At 35.8% G+C, this 13,233-nt stretch overlaps 1 protein-coding gene and 2 long non-coding RNA genes across 7 annotated transcripts; 1 reads left to right on the forward strand and 2 right to left on the reverse strand.

The window, feature by feature from the left end:
* Positions 1–3,056: 3,056 nt before the first annotated feature.
* Positions 3,057–3,516, forward strand: LOC147279933 (uncharacterized). The gene is made up of 3 exons (XR_015123594.1): positions 3,057–3,186; positions 3,287–3,380; positions 3,470–3,516. It is a non-coding gene; the product is annotated as an uncharacterized LOC147279933 (long non-coding RNA).
* Positions 3,517–5,100: 1,584 nt separating this feature from the next.
* LOC147279934 (uncharacterized) lies at positions 5,101–7,369 on the reverse strand. Its single transcript, XM_086252096.1, has 3 exons — positions 6,289–7,369; positions 5,625–6,154; positions 5,101–5,562 (listed from the first exon to the last, which is right to left on the reverse strand). Exons 1-3 carry the CDS (start codon positions 7,367–7,369, stop codon positions 5,101–5,103), a joined length of 2,073 nt encoding a protein of 690 aa, XP_086108222.1.
* A 2,931-nt stretch (positions 7,370–10,300) lies between these two features.
* Positions 10,301–12,984, reverse strand: LOC147279935 (uncharacterized). Of its 5 annotated transcripts, none has more exons than XR_015123591.1 (5): positions 12,640–12,984; positions 12,123–12,294; positions 11,380–11,585; positions 11,114–11,185; positions 10,301–10,499 (listed from the first exon to the last, which is right to left on the reverse strand). It is a non-coding gene; the product is annotated as an uncharacterized LOC147279935 (long non-coding RNA). The 5 variants fall into 5 exon arrangements; XR_015123593.1 differs by having other exon boundaries at positions 10,301–10,555; XR_015123592.1 differs by having other exon boundaries at positions 11,114–11,280.
* Positions 12,985–13,233: the final 249 nt, after the last annotated feature.

Consider the following 13,233-nt stretch of genomic DNA (forward strand, 5'->3'; position numbering starts at 1 on the left):
AAATTGGAATCTGACAAATTAGATATCTCCACTACCTATGTATTGCCATTGCCTATGTATTGCACATTTTCTTTGAATTGGAGACTGGGGCATTCGGTTAGACTTATAAACAGTGTTGCATTTGAATTGTTACTGAGGGAAAACAATGAGGATTCTTAGGACTGAAAAGTGGAGGAAGTGGACTTGTTACTGGCTGGTAGTAACAATTGGAATCTCACAAATTAGATATTGGCACTGCCTATGCAGATTTTCCAATGACAAATATGTGGGAGTCTAATTGTTACTGGCTGGTAGTAACAATTAGAATCTCACATTTGGTAGTAACTATCTGCTTTTTTGCAACCATATTGCAGGATTCAAAGAAAATGGCCACAAAAAAGGCAATAACAAGTGCAAAAGAAAAAACCATTATACCAAAACAGTCCGGAAAAATTCAGTACAGGTGCAACATGGTTGCATTCCAAAGTACTATGGACAAAATTAAAGATGACCTGACTGCCAAGGCATACGAAAAGCTACAGAAAACACCTTTTTGGCCACTTATAAATGCATTTCGCAATGAAATGATGGGAAGCAACCCTGTGAAATCAGATGACGGTGTTGGATTCTTCATCCAAGCATACAACAAGGAAACAGAGAAGTTCCATTTTGGTAAGAAGGAAGTAGAACTTACAACAAGTGACATTGCTGATTTATTTGGGCTGCCAGAATTGGGAAATGAAGTTCTTTTGACAAAAAAAGGTTTCAAGAAATCCAAGTTCATTACAGATCACTTTAAAGATGATGAACAAAGGATAAATAGAACCTCAGTGCAAAATGCTCTCTATAAAGCAGTAGAGGAAGGAAAACAACCTCAAACACCAGCAGGGAATCAGAAAACTTCAAGGAAGAGAAGACTGAAAGACAACAGTGACGATGTTGTACGTCTGATAATTTTGTACCTGTTGGCTACTTTCCTATTCCCAAACTCTGGATACCACCTTGCTTGGGACTTGGTCAAGCATGCTAAAGACTTGGATGGAATGGTACATAAAGCATGGGCAAAGGGAGTGCATGATTACTTGCACAAATCATTGTGCAAAGACAGTAAATCAATGGCTGGTTGTGTTGTTGCCATACTGGTAAGCACTAAACTGAATTCATTAAATATGAATGTATTATTTTAGACATTATGTTTAACCATTTTTGTACGATTTTTCTCTTTGATGAATTCCAGTATTGGATATGCAAAAAGACAAACATCATTAATCCAATCAAGGGCAGAGAGGAGGAAACTCCTGGCATAGTCAAATGGGATCTGGATGATCTCAATCTCAAGTTGAAACATTACAGACTTGAAGACTTTGAGGTAAAAAAGCAAAAAAAAATATAGTTACTTTATACTAGTAACTATTTTCAAAACCAAAATACTAACAATCTTCACTTTAAATTGTGAAGAACATGTTTGATGATGAAGAAAGAGGGGAGAAACCAACTAATGAGGAAACATGCCGGCTAGGAGACACAGAAGAATCAGAAGAAGATAAAGATCCACAACCGACACTCCAAGATTGGTTAGATAAAAAAGACAAAGAGGAGGAAGTGGAAGTGGAAGTAGAACCGCCACTCGAAGCTTGGGTAAGAATTCAAAAATAATAACAAAACGCCACTGCATATTTATTGTGCATTTTTGTTCTATAAGTTGCCACTATTAGACAATAACAAACACCTGCAAACCAGAAATTGCCACTGCCTATGCATATTTCTTAATTGTTATATATATGCCATACTTCCAGGTAGTAACAACTGGAATTTCTCATATTGGGGTGTGCCTATTTCCTACTGTCAAATATGTGGGATTCTAATTGTTACTTCCAGGTAGTAACAACTGGAATTTCTCATATTGGGGTGTGCCTATTTCCTACTGTCAAATATGTGGGATTCTAATTGTTACTTCCAGGTAGTAACAACTGGAATTTCACATTTCCGTTTGTAATAAAATGCCACTTTATCAAAGTAACAATATGGCAAACACTAACATTTTCTTTTATGCATGCAGTTAGACCGCTTTGAAAGTGAGCAAATCAGTAGAGGGGATAAGAAGGACATGGAAGAATTCCGTAACATCTATGAAGAAGTCATAAAGGAATTAAAGACATTAGTGGTAAATGAAGATGAAGATGAAGATCACAATGAAGATGAAGATGAAGTCACAAGCAAAAAATTGATTAAACAACTCACCACTTACAATGCCATACTTGATGAGAAAAATGCTAGTTATTGGCAAATGGTTCTCACTGCAAAGGATGAAATTGGGAAACTCAAGAGTGACAATTATGAACTAAGCCAAGAAAATAAGAAATTGAAAATGATGAACAACAAAGTTAAGCAATTACTCAATGAAGAGAAAGAAAAGAGAAGAAGTGATATAGAGGAACAACAAGTCCAAGAGGCCAAAACAAAATCACTCTTTGAAGAGATTGAGAAACTGAAAGAAACAATTTCAAGACAGAAAGAGATGATAGAGAAGTTGGTTAACAGTGGGAACATTGAGTGCCAAGCACAAAGGTCAGGCCCACTTATCTCACCTGAAAGAGACGAGCAAATGGAAGGAGAGCATCCAGCTGAAGATTCTTTTGAGCATCAACATGAGCCTCAAGCTGCAAGGACTCCTCAACAAGGGCATACAGCTGAAGACTCTTCTGAGCATCAAGATGAGCCTTCACCATCTTTTGCCTTTGAGAATGCTGCATCAGTTGAATTAACTCCCAATCAACCTGCAGAGAATCAACCTGAACAATCTTCTCCCTGCCTTGCAATTGTACAATACTCAATGCTGGGAAGGTTAAAGGAGAGAGAAGACAGAGTTAGGAAGGTTGATGATATATATGAATACAACTTTGAACCAAGGAAGAAGAAGAAAGCTGCAAGAAAAGACGTACCAGAATTGCCACACAAAACAAGAAAGATAAAGACAAGAGCTGAAAAAGGCAAAGGAAAAAGTGAACAACCAAACTTTGATTTGGACCTGGACCTGACCTAAGAAGATGATGACCTGACCCAGGAAGGTGATACAGACTTAACACTACAAGCTACAAAAAGACCAAATCTCGAAAACATAAAGTGGTCAAAGTATCCGGTCTTCAAATTATTGAATGAAAGAGTTCAACAACTCCTAATTGAATTTTGGACAAATGCCCCACACAGGTACTATTCCATTTTTATGTTGAATTTTAAAACACCTGATTGCCACTGCAAGGCAGTAACAATAGCTTAAGCTACTGACTACAATATACTGTTTATGCAGCACCTTACTATGGCAAAAAGGAGAAGGTGGAATCAGTGCAATCTCTAGACAAGATGTTCTAAACTTGATCATGGACAATGCAGTGACAAATAATGTAAGACCAATTTCTACACAAACTCAAATTAATTTAAAGAGTAAAAATTATTGTAAACTACTTAACATTGTTTAAATCTTGCATACCAGATGATTGATGCATTTGGAGAACTACTGCAAGAGGAAATGGACAAAATACAATCTGAAACACCTGCAAAGTCAACATTCCTCACAACCTTTGCTTCAGTAAGTTCATTTAAAACTTCATTACTCAAAATTAACCAAGACTTCATCATTGTTACTGACAGTCAGTGGCAATTCAATAATAGATTAAGGATGCAGAAGATGATCAGTTGGGGATAGAACAATTCCTTTTTGAACCTCTCCTTAATTGCTTGGGGAAGTCGGACAAGATATTCATCCCAATGGTCACTTCTAAAGCTTTTCATCACACACTACTTGTGATGGACAAGGATGCGGGAAATTGGCTTCACTTCAACCCCCTGAAGCAAAGAAGGATCGAGATGGATATATGCTACAAAAAAGCTCAAAGACTGGTATGAAATGTGTTTAAATTTCATAAAACTAAATTCTATGGACTTAAAGATTGATATGAAATGTGTTTAAATTTTTAAGAACAATGTACTTTAAAATGCAGAAAGCGCGCGTGGACAGCTGGATCTATGTCATGCAGGAAGTAGCGAATAGTATTCTAGAATCAAGAATAAGAAGAAAGCTAAACAAAAGAAGCACTGCAAGAGAGCTCAAAGTCACTGAAGTTGAGCTCACAGATGACAATGAAGCAACACTCAGATGGTTGAAAGACTTCAGCAATGACTACGAACTTCACCAATCTAAAATTTGTCCACAGCAGTCAGAGACATCGTAAGTCGTCTACCATATGCATATAGATCAATTTCAACAAAATTATTAAAAAAATAATCTTAAACTGATGCCATTCAATTTTATAATTTGCAGATTGGATTGTGGGGTCTTTGTCATGTATTATATGGACAAAGTTTCAAAAGAAGAGCTGAATAACAACAAAATCACAAAAAAGGACATTCAAAAGTTCAAAGCAAATGTAATTGAAAGGTTCATTAACCATGAACAAAGCTGGACTTCATAGCAACTTCAATCCTTCAAGAAAATCCAGATCAATGACTGATCACACTCTGTGCTGTACCGAATAAGGACTTTACCTACTGCTTTTTTATGTTTTAAAATTCAAGTTTATGTATTTTTGTTTCAAACATATTGCAGAATTTTATTTCTATGTTGAACTCTTTTGTCTTTTTTATATTGAATTTTAAAATGCTTAACAAGTTGACACTGCCAAACAATGGAACAATATGTGATTGCCACTGCCAGGCAGTAACAATATGCAATTGCCACTGCCAGGCAGTAACAATATGTGATTGCCACTGCCAGGCAGTAACAAAAAATGTGATTAAAACAGTAACAAGGGAAACACAAAACATGCATGGACTTCATAAACCACCATATTAAAACAAGCACAACAATTTAAATCATAAGAATAACATAAACAAAAATTAAGAGATGAAAAAATATCATTTCCAAAAGCCAAAACAACATAGTAACAAAATGTTACTATGCAACTGTAACAAAAAATATCTATCCAAAATATCATTTACAAATGGGCTCCTATTAATCAAGTCACATATTGCCAATGCATAAAATTTCCTCAATTGTTTAAAACCTATAAACCAATAAACTGTCAGGTAGTTCCATTATTACTAAAACCTAGAGCAACCATAAAACTAAATTGGCTCTCTACATGTCTTCCGGTTATGACCATCAGGTTTTCCGCAGCGACTACACTTTCTAGCACGAGCAGCTTCTTCACCTATAGATTTCGCCCTGTTTGTCTTTGGCCTACCACAAGGTCTCTTAGTAATAGGAGGCTGAACTATCATAGCATCTTGACTAAAATCATATAATGCTTGAGAAATATTTGGAACCGGAAAAATTGGAAACTCATAAGAACCCTTAAAAGACTCCGTCTTGAAATAACTGTCAATGAAACTGTACATTGAAGCTCCATGTCTCTGAATGGCAGCAAAAGCATGAGCACAAGGGAAACCTGAAACACGCCACTCATGGCATGAACAAAGCTTCTTTTCCAAATCTACACACACAGTCACCTTCCTTTCAACTTGGTAGACATGAGATGAAGATCGAATCACCTTCCGGTGCAAACCAACTTGGGATCTCTCTCTCAACTTCAGTTCCAATTAGGACAAAGCTCAGTAGACCACGATTCTGCCTCTATTTTTCGATTTGCCATATTCTCCATCACTTTGGTTCTAATGCCTTCAATCATATCTAAAATGGGGAGGGACCTCAGCTCCAAAATCCAAAAATTAAATGACTCGGACACATTGTTGCACATTTCCCCATACCTGTTACCTTTAAAAAATGCATTAGACCATTTTTCATATGGTGCTTCTGCCAAAAAGTCAATAGCAGGACGACTACCCTCTGCCTTCAGCTTCCCAGCAGATAAGTTAAATGCCTCCTCAATACGTGCATAAGCACAACACATGAACAAATATAAAACCCTCTCACGCATATACTTATTGTGTGTTGTCGGATACCTATTTGCAAGGTTACGTTTCAAATGCTGAAAACAAAAACTGTGAGGCCAACCCGGAAAAACAGTAGCAATAGCATTGATGAGACCAGCATTCCGATCAGTAATGAAAGTAACTATCCGCTTTTGAGGAACCAAAACATCAGCCAACCTTTCCATGAACCACGTCCAATTATCTTCAGTCTCCGAATCCACAATTCCAAAGGCAAGAGGATAGAAACCTGCAAAAACAAAGCATTATAAGAAAGCTACTAACTGACAGTAGCAATTAAATCAGACAGTTTTAACACTTCAAATCAAAATGAAAACAAAACAAATTCACAAAAAACAATCACATTAAAAGCAAATAAATTACCTTCATTTCCGTTCTTTCCAGTAGCAGCAAGCAATTGGCCCTTGAACTTGTTTTTCAAAAAAGTACCATCAAGAAAAAGCATCGGCCTACATGCCATGAATCCCTTCTTGCAAGCACCAAAACAGATAAACAGCTTCTGAAAACGTTGTGTCTCACCATCCACTTGCAATTTCGCATCAGTACCATCATTACTCAATACCAAAGATTTCAAATACCAAACAAGCTGCTTGTACGACTCCTTGTCATCACCATAAACAACATCTTTTGCCAACTCCTTAGCATACCAGGCAGTACGGTATGACACATCTAAACCATAGCTATTTTTAATGTCTTTCACAATATCAATTGGCCTCTTCCCAAGATTAGACCTAATATCATCAACGACAATACTTTTCACAATACGAGAAACCAATCTTTCAGACTTTGTTTCCCGAATCACACCACGACATGTGTGAACATTATCCAAATGTCTAATGTAAAAACAACCATTGACTCTACAAAGATACGCCTTTACATGCCAATGACAACCATCAGAAAGCTTCTTAAAGCACTCAGCATACACACGAGTTTTTTCATTTTTAATATACACAAACTTAAAACCCATCTCAATAGCATACTTGCACAACTTCTCCCTAAACTCGATGACACCACCTTCAAATCTTTGACCAACACCTTCAATATACCCTTCCCAAGCCTTGGTCAAATAAACCTTCTCCGCCTCAGCCTTATAACACCCTAGATAATCATTTTCAATAATTGCTGAATCACTTGTTGAAATCCCACCACTATCAGCAGAACACAAAGAATTGCTACTAGAACCACTATCAGTAACAAAAATATCAACTATTTGTGCATTGAATAATAACAAATAAGTAAACAACATCTTCAAGTCCTGATCATCTGCCAATACCAATCCAGATTGACCGCCAAGAACATATTTCAACACAAACGAACCAATCTTCAACATACTAAACTTTGTGCAAATCAAATTGCACAAACCACAAAAACTCCAACTAACAGACAGTGGCAAAACCACAGTCCGAGAACAGTAAATAACCCTCGCAACGAAATTTGAATCCATGATACCTAAAAAAGCAAAAAAAATAACCAAAACTAAAAAGTTACGAACATGCAGTAACAATAACAATAACAATTCAAACAGTACCAATTCTAATAACAACAACAATCACAATGAAAAAATAAAACAAAAGCCACACCCTAAAATCATTAATCAAAACAAAAAACAAACAGATTCTAAACGTAAAAATCTTCAATCGATGTAAAATTCCAAACATACAAAAATCGAAAATCAAAGAACAATACAAAAACCATACAGATTCTGAATCGAACAAACCGATGAAGCACAAACCGAGAGACAGAGAGCCAAAAACAAACAGATTCTGAATCGAAAATCTTCAATCAATCAATCTAAAATTCCAAAAATACAGAAATTGAAATCAAACAACAATACAAAACCCATACCAGATGAAGCACAAACCGAGAGAGAGAAAGAGAGAGATAAAGAGAGAGAGAGAGAGACAAAAACCATACCAGATCGACTAGACAAAGCTTGATCGATCGAGTAACGAAGCTCAGTTTTACGAGTAGAGACACAGAGCAACTATGATCGCGCGACATTCAAATATAACGATTTATAACAATAAGGGTAAAAATGGCATTTGAAAAAAAACAGTGGACCGGAAGAAAAATAAATGGGCCGGCAAAGAGGAAACTGGGCCAAAGTAGAAAACAGAAAAATCACTAGGGCTGCACAGGAAGCGCAAGCCCAAAATTGGGTGTTATAATCATTAACTTTTCTTTTTTTAGTTAATAATTATAAACCCCCTAATTCTATCCTAGTTAATTAATACTCTCCAACCATTCTTTTAGTTAATTTATAACCCTCTATTAGACTTAAATTTTTGCCTAAACCCTCTATCAATGGATATACAACTATTATTGACTTTCATTTTTGTTGTAATTCCGGTTGTGCCCCTTCCCATTATGATTACTGCACATGTGCACAACCCACTTTCCAATTTCATTTCTCTCATTCTCTCCTTCCCCATTCTCTCTCTCTCTCTCTCTCTCTCTCTCTCTCTCTCCCCTCACAGCTGTGTCGGCACATGCTCCGTCGTCCGGCGACGGTTGTCGGCGAGACCGATCCTGATCTTCTCATCTCTCCTCCTTCTTCCTCCCCCTGTATTCCACTCTCAATGAAAGCTAGAATCGACGCCGGATCAGGTCTAGGTAGACCCGAGCTCCCTAGCTGGCAATCTACCGATTCCGGCAACGATGAAGTGCCGGACCGCCATCGATGGCTTACTCTCATCGTCCCAAGTCCACTGGTGCCATCATAAGATCTGGATGACCCCTAGGCCCACCGTTTCGAAGGAGAGAAGCCGGCGACATCCTCGCCGACGATCTCTGTGTTCCGGCAACCATTTCTGTCGAGTCAGGTACTCATCTTCTTCTCCTCGTTGTGCTCTTCACTTATGTGTGTTTGGATTGGTCCAATTAATTGTTGATGAATCGAAAAACCCCAAATCAAACCTCACGGCCACTGCGGTGGCTCCGCCGCAAGTGGTTACCTGATTTTATTCACTTTAATTAAAATCTTTTAGCAATTACAATTTCTATTCCCTTTCCTGTGAATTCCAAGCATATCATATATTTGTTTGATTTACCGATGATTTAGAATTTGGGGACCAATTGAAATTATCTAGAAATTATTGTGTTGAAAGTTCCAATACAAACGGAGCATACAAAAAATTATGTCCATGAAATCTTAGTTTAATTTTTTGTTGCAAAATATCATAGTTTAATTTGTGAGCTAATTGCATGGATTGTCTTCATGGTTGTGCATGTGTGCTTGCTTGGAATTTCTAGTATTTATGTCACATATATCTTTAGCAAAAAAAAAAAAGAGTATATATATATAAATTCTTCTGTTTTATTTTTTCACAACAATTATTTTGCTTTTTGTCTGCTTGTTTTGTTGGAATAAGGGTTATATATATATATATATGTATGTATGAATAGTTGTACGAAGCGTGATTTAACAATGAAAGTTTTGTTGATCTTTGATTTTATGCTTCAGAGAAAGTTTCAATTTATATTCAGTTTCAGTTTATATTCAATTTCAGTTCTGATTTAGCTCTGATTTATAGTCTATTTGTTATATATTCTATTTTAGCTTTGATTTTTTGTTCTTGAATAGGTCTGTTGCTTTGATTATAGTGTTATGTTGTTTTGTTGTTGATCTCTGATTAATTATATGCTTCAGAGAAAGTTTCAGTTCAAATTAAAGTTTCAGTTCAAATTTAGTTTCAGCTAATATTCAATTTCAGTTTTGATTTAGCTTTGATTTATAATCTGTTTTAGCTTTGATTTTTGTTCTTGAATATGCACTACTACAAAAAAGGTCATAGATATCGGTTATACACTTATATCTATTGGGGTGCAAAATTGATATTTCCAAGGGTGATATCTATTCTACCCTTAGAATAGATATTATATGTTTTAATATCAGAAAGTTTGGAAAAACTGATATCAAAACATCTCAAACTGATATCTAAACAGATTTTACATATCGTTTTTGTGTTTTAAACTGAAATCTAAACTCACTTTGATATCGATTCTCTGTTATTAACTGATGTTAAATTGGTTTTAAATATCAGTTGTTATGTTTGAACTGATATTGAAAAGGAAACAGACATCAATTTTTTAATAGAACTAATATTAAAAACTCAAAAAAAGGTGATATGTGATATGTAAGGTTGGTGTGAATTTTTTTTTTTTTTTGGTGCAAAAACTCATATAAATGCCCTATGGTGAAATCTTTTTTATTTTCCTGTAAAGTGATATAATTGATATTCCTATCCATTCTCAGAACATCTGTATCCATAACCAAACATCCATATCCATTCTCATAAAATCCAAACATCCATATCCATAAAATTAATACACCTGTCATTTAAGTTCATAAAATAAAACAGTGGATCAAGGTAAATGCAAAAGAAAGAAACACTTCATTAAAATTATGGAAATCAATTCCAAGTACAAAGTCACATTTTGAAGAGTAAAAAAAAGTAACAATTTTCAATTACAGCAACCTACAAGTTGATACTCTCTTAAGGTTCCAGTCCGTAACATTGAGGGTTGCTGGCCTTCTGACACTTTCATTCACAGCATGTGCAAGACTGTAATACCTGGAAACAACCATGAACAATGAGAACCAAATGCTTGCATGCTAATAAAGCCCTTACTGAAAAGTGCAAAACAGATGCAAAATAGAAAAATGAATACAAAGAACCAATTTTAATCTAGTTGTGTAAATATATATATATATATATATAGGGATTAATACCATTTTGCTCCCCAGACTATTACACTTGTATCAGTTTGCTCCCCAGACTTCTAATTTGGAAAATTAAAAACTCTGACTTTTTCAATTTTTCCAATTGAGGTTCTTTTGTCAATTTACACATTTTTTATCCAAATCTTTGAGGGCAAAATGGTCCCTTCCAATTAGATCTTATCATTTTTTCCTCATGCATCATTTTTCCTCTTTTATTTCTTGCTAAATTTTGCTTGATCATCTCGACATTTTAGATGAAAAATGTATAAATTGACGGAATAACCTTAATTGGCAAAATTGAAAAAGTCAGGGTCCTTAATTTTCCAAATTAGAAGTCTGGGGAGCAAACTGATACATGCGTAATAGTCTGGGGAGCAAAATGACATTAATCCCTTGTTATATATAAATAAAAAAACCATTAGAAAATAAAAGGTTTGCAGGAGTAACTGAAGGATATAGTTGTACCTCAACATGTCCTGCATGGAAGAGATCAAATGCCCCATCAATGTACACAACACGAGCATTTGGTCCAGGTCCCTGAGAATATAGACAGTGTTATCATATATAGGGAGGGTCGAAAAACACTGTGTAGAAACAAAAGTTCCACTTCATCCCTATTTTCTCCTCCAGAGCTTAAAATTTCAATAGAGCAGCATAGGCTAATGAGTTCTTGACACAGTTAAATTGAATGGAAAAAAAACGCATAATGTTAAACAAAAGAAACTGCATACATGACTAGCTAACATGTAGAGTATGAGATTTTATGCAGCCCAGCCCAAGCTGTCTTTGTGACTACACCAGTGGCTTTGATAATCTGAGAACTTAGTGGAAAAATAAGATATAATCTGGGAACATATTGGAGCAGAACAACCAGTACAAGGGCGTTGTTGGTAGCATGGGAGCTTCTAACTGCAGGTATAATAAACCATATCACGATCTGCCAAAAGAATATAAGTACTGTTACTCCCATAATTTTTACAGAAGCTGATAAAAGTGAAGTATAGGATGTACAAAAACATATATTCTTGTATGAAGTTCCATACAAAATGAGAAATTGTGAAAGGAGAGAGAGAGAGAGAGTGAGAGAGGAAAAATTAAACTACTACAACTCAATAGTGCATAAGATTCCAAATGCCCTTTTTTGTCTCCTACAATTCCTTAAAAAACATAAAGAGCTAGCATCAATGTATATGAATTTAATCATGGTCAGTAGACCAAATTAACAAATCAAAGTCCAAATGATCGAATAATACATTGGATTTTCTTCATGATAATATAATTTCGAGCACCCATCAGAAAACTCTTGAATTCCTTTGAATTCTTTGAGTGAAAGTTAACAAAAATGGCAAGAAATTAATGCATGTATACACATACACACGCGCGCACACATATATATATATATATATATATTAAATTCTAGCAAGCTATATATCTCATGTGGTTTATTAGAGAACATTTTAAACTAATATATTACCAGTGATTATTGCAGTGAGACGAGAAGGGACTGAGGAGCAACAATCTTCAGTAACTTGCTTAACAGTTGATTTTGAGCCATAACCACTTGGCCCTGCAATTCCTGCTAAGTACCTCAGTGTTTCCTTCATGGGGCTCCCAACAAAGAATCTTAGCTACCGCTGCAAAGAGACCTATTTTGGTACAAACCACATAAATCTTTATACTACATACAGAGGACGTGGGAAATTTTAGGCTACTCATTGGACCAACCAATAAACACAAAGTGTTTGAATTTTTCTGATGCCAGTCAATGAAAATGATTGGTTGAGACCACTTATAATTACATCCAATTTCCAATTTCCAATTTCCAATTATCAAAGCCTTTTCATTTCTGAATCTATGGAAATACTCTTCCACGCAATTCCGTCCAAATTCATATAACCATATAAACAAAGTCAAAGAAACTAGTTTGCAATCTAGCCGAAGCTAAAACCAAAGCATTTCGGATACATAAAGAATCATATTCAGTTGTTTACCACAAATCTTTGTCGGAGCTTCGAGCTCAAGAAGGTTCGGCTGCCTGAGAAAGATCTCCTTGGAGGCGCAGGAAATAACCCACGCTTCACGGAACGGCAGATGAGGGCGCGTCGTCGTCGATGGAACTTGGGGGACGAGGGTGCGCCAGATCTGGTCATTTGGTAGTGGGTAGATCTGATTCTGGGTTTGAGAGTTTGAAGGAGAGAGAGATGGCTGAGAGAGTGTTTAGGAGAGAGAGATGGCTGAGAGAGACTCAGAGAGAATGAGAGACAGAATTGGTGAATGAGTGAGGAGTGTGTCTGAAAGAGAGAGAGAAATCGTGTATGGGGGGCTTGGGGGTAGACCAAAACAGATTTTAAGTGGGAGGAAAAACTACATTAAATATCAGTTTAACTGGTTTTTATAAATTTTTTAATGAAAATGAGTTCCATTAGATATCAGTTAAAAAACGTACTGATATATTATAGAGTTTACATATCATCAAAAAAATTAACCCATATTACAGTTTTTACGATATCAGTTTTGGAAAAAACTGATATCTATCCAGTGATATTAAAGGGGATTTTTGTAATAGTGATGTATGTTGCTTTGAT

The sequence above is a fragment of the Dryas octopetala genome, chromosome 7 (assembly GCF_963921425.1).
Source record: "Dryas octopetala chromosome 7, drDryOcto1.1, whole genome shotgun sequence".
Taxonomy (NCBI): Eukaryota; Viridiplantae; Streptophyta; class Magnoliopsida; order Rosales; family Rosaceae; genus Dryas; species Dryas octopetala.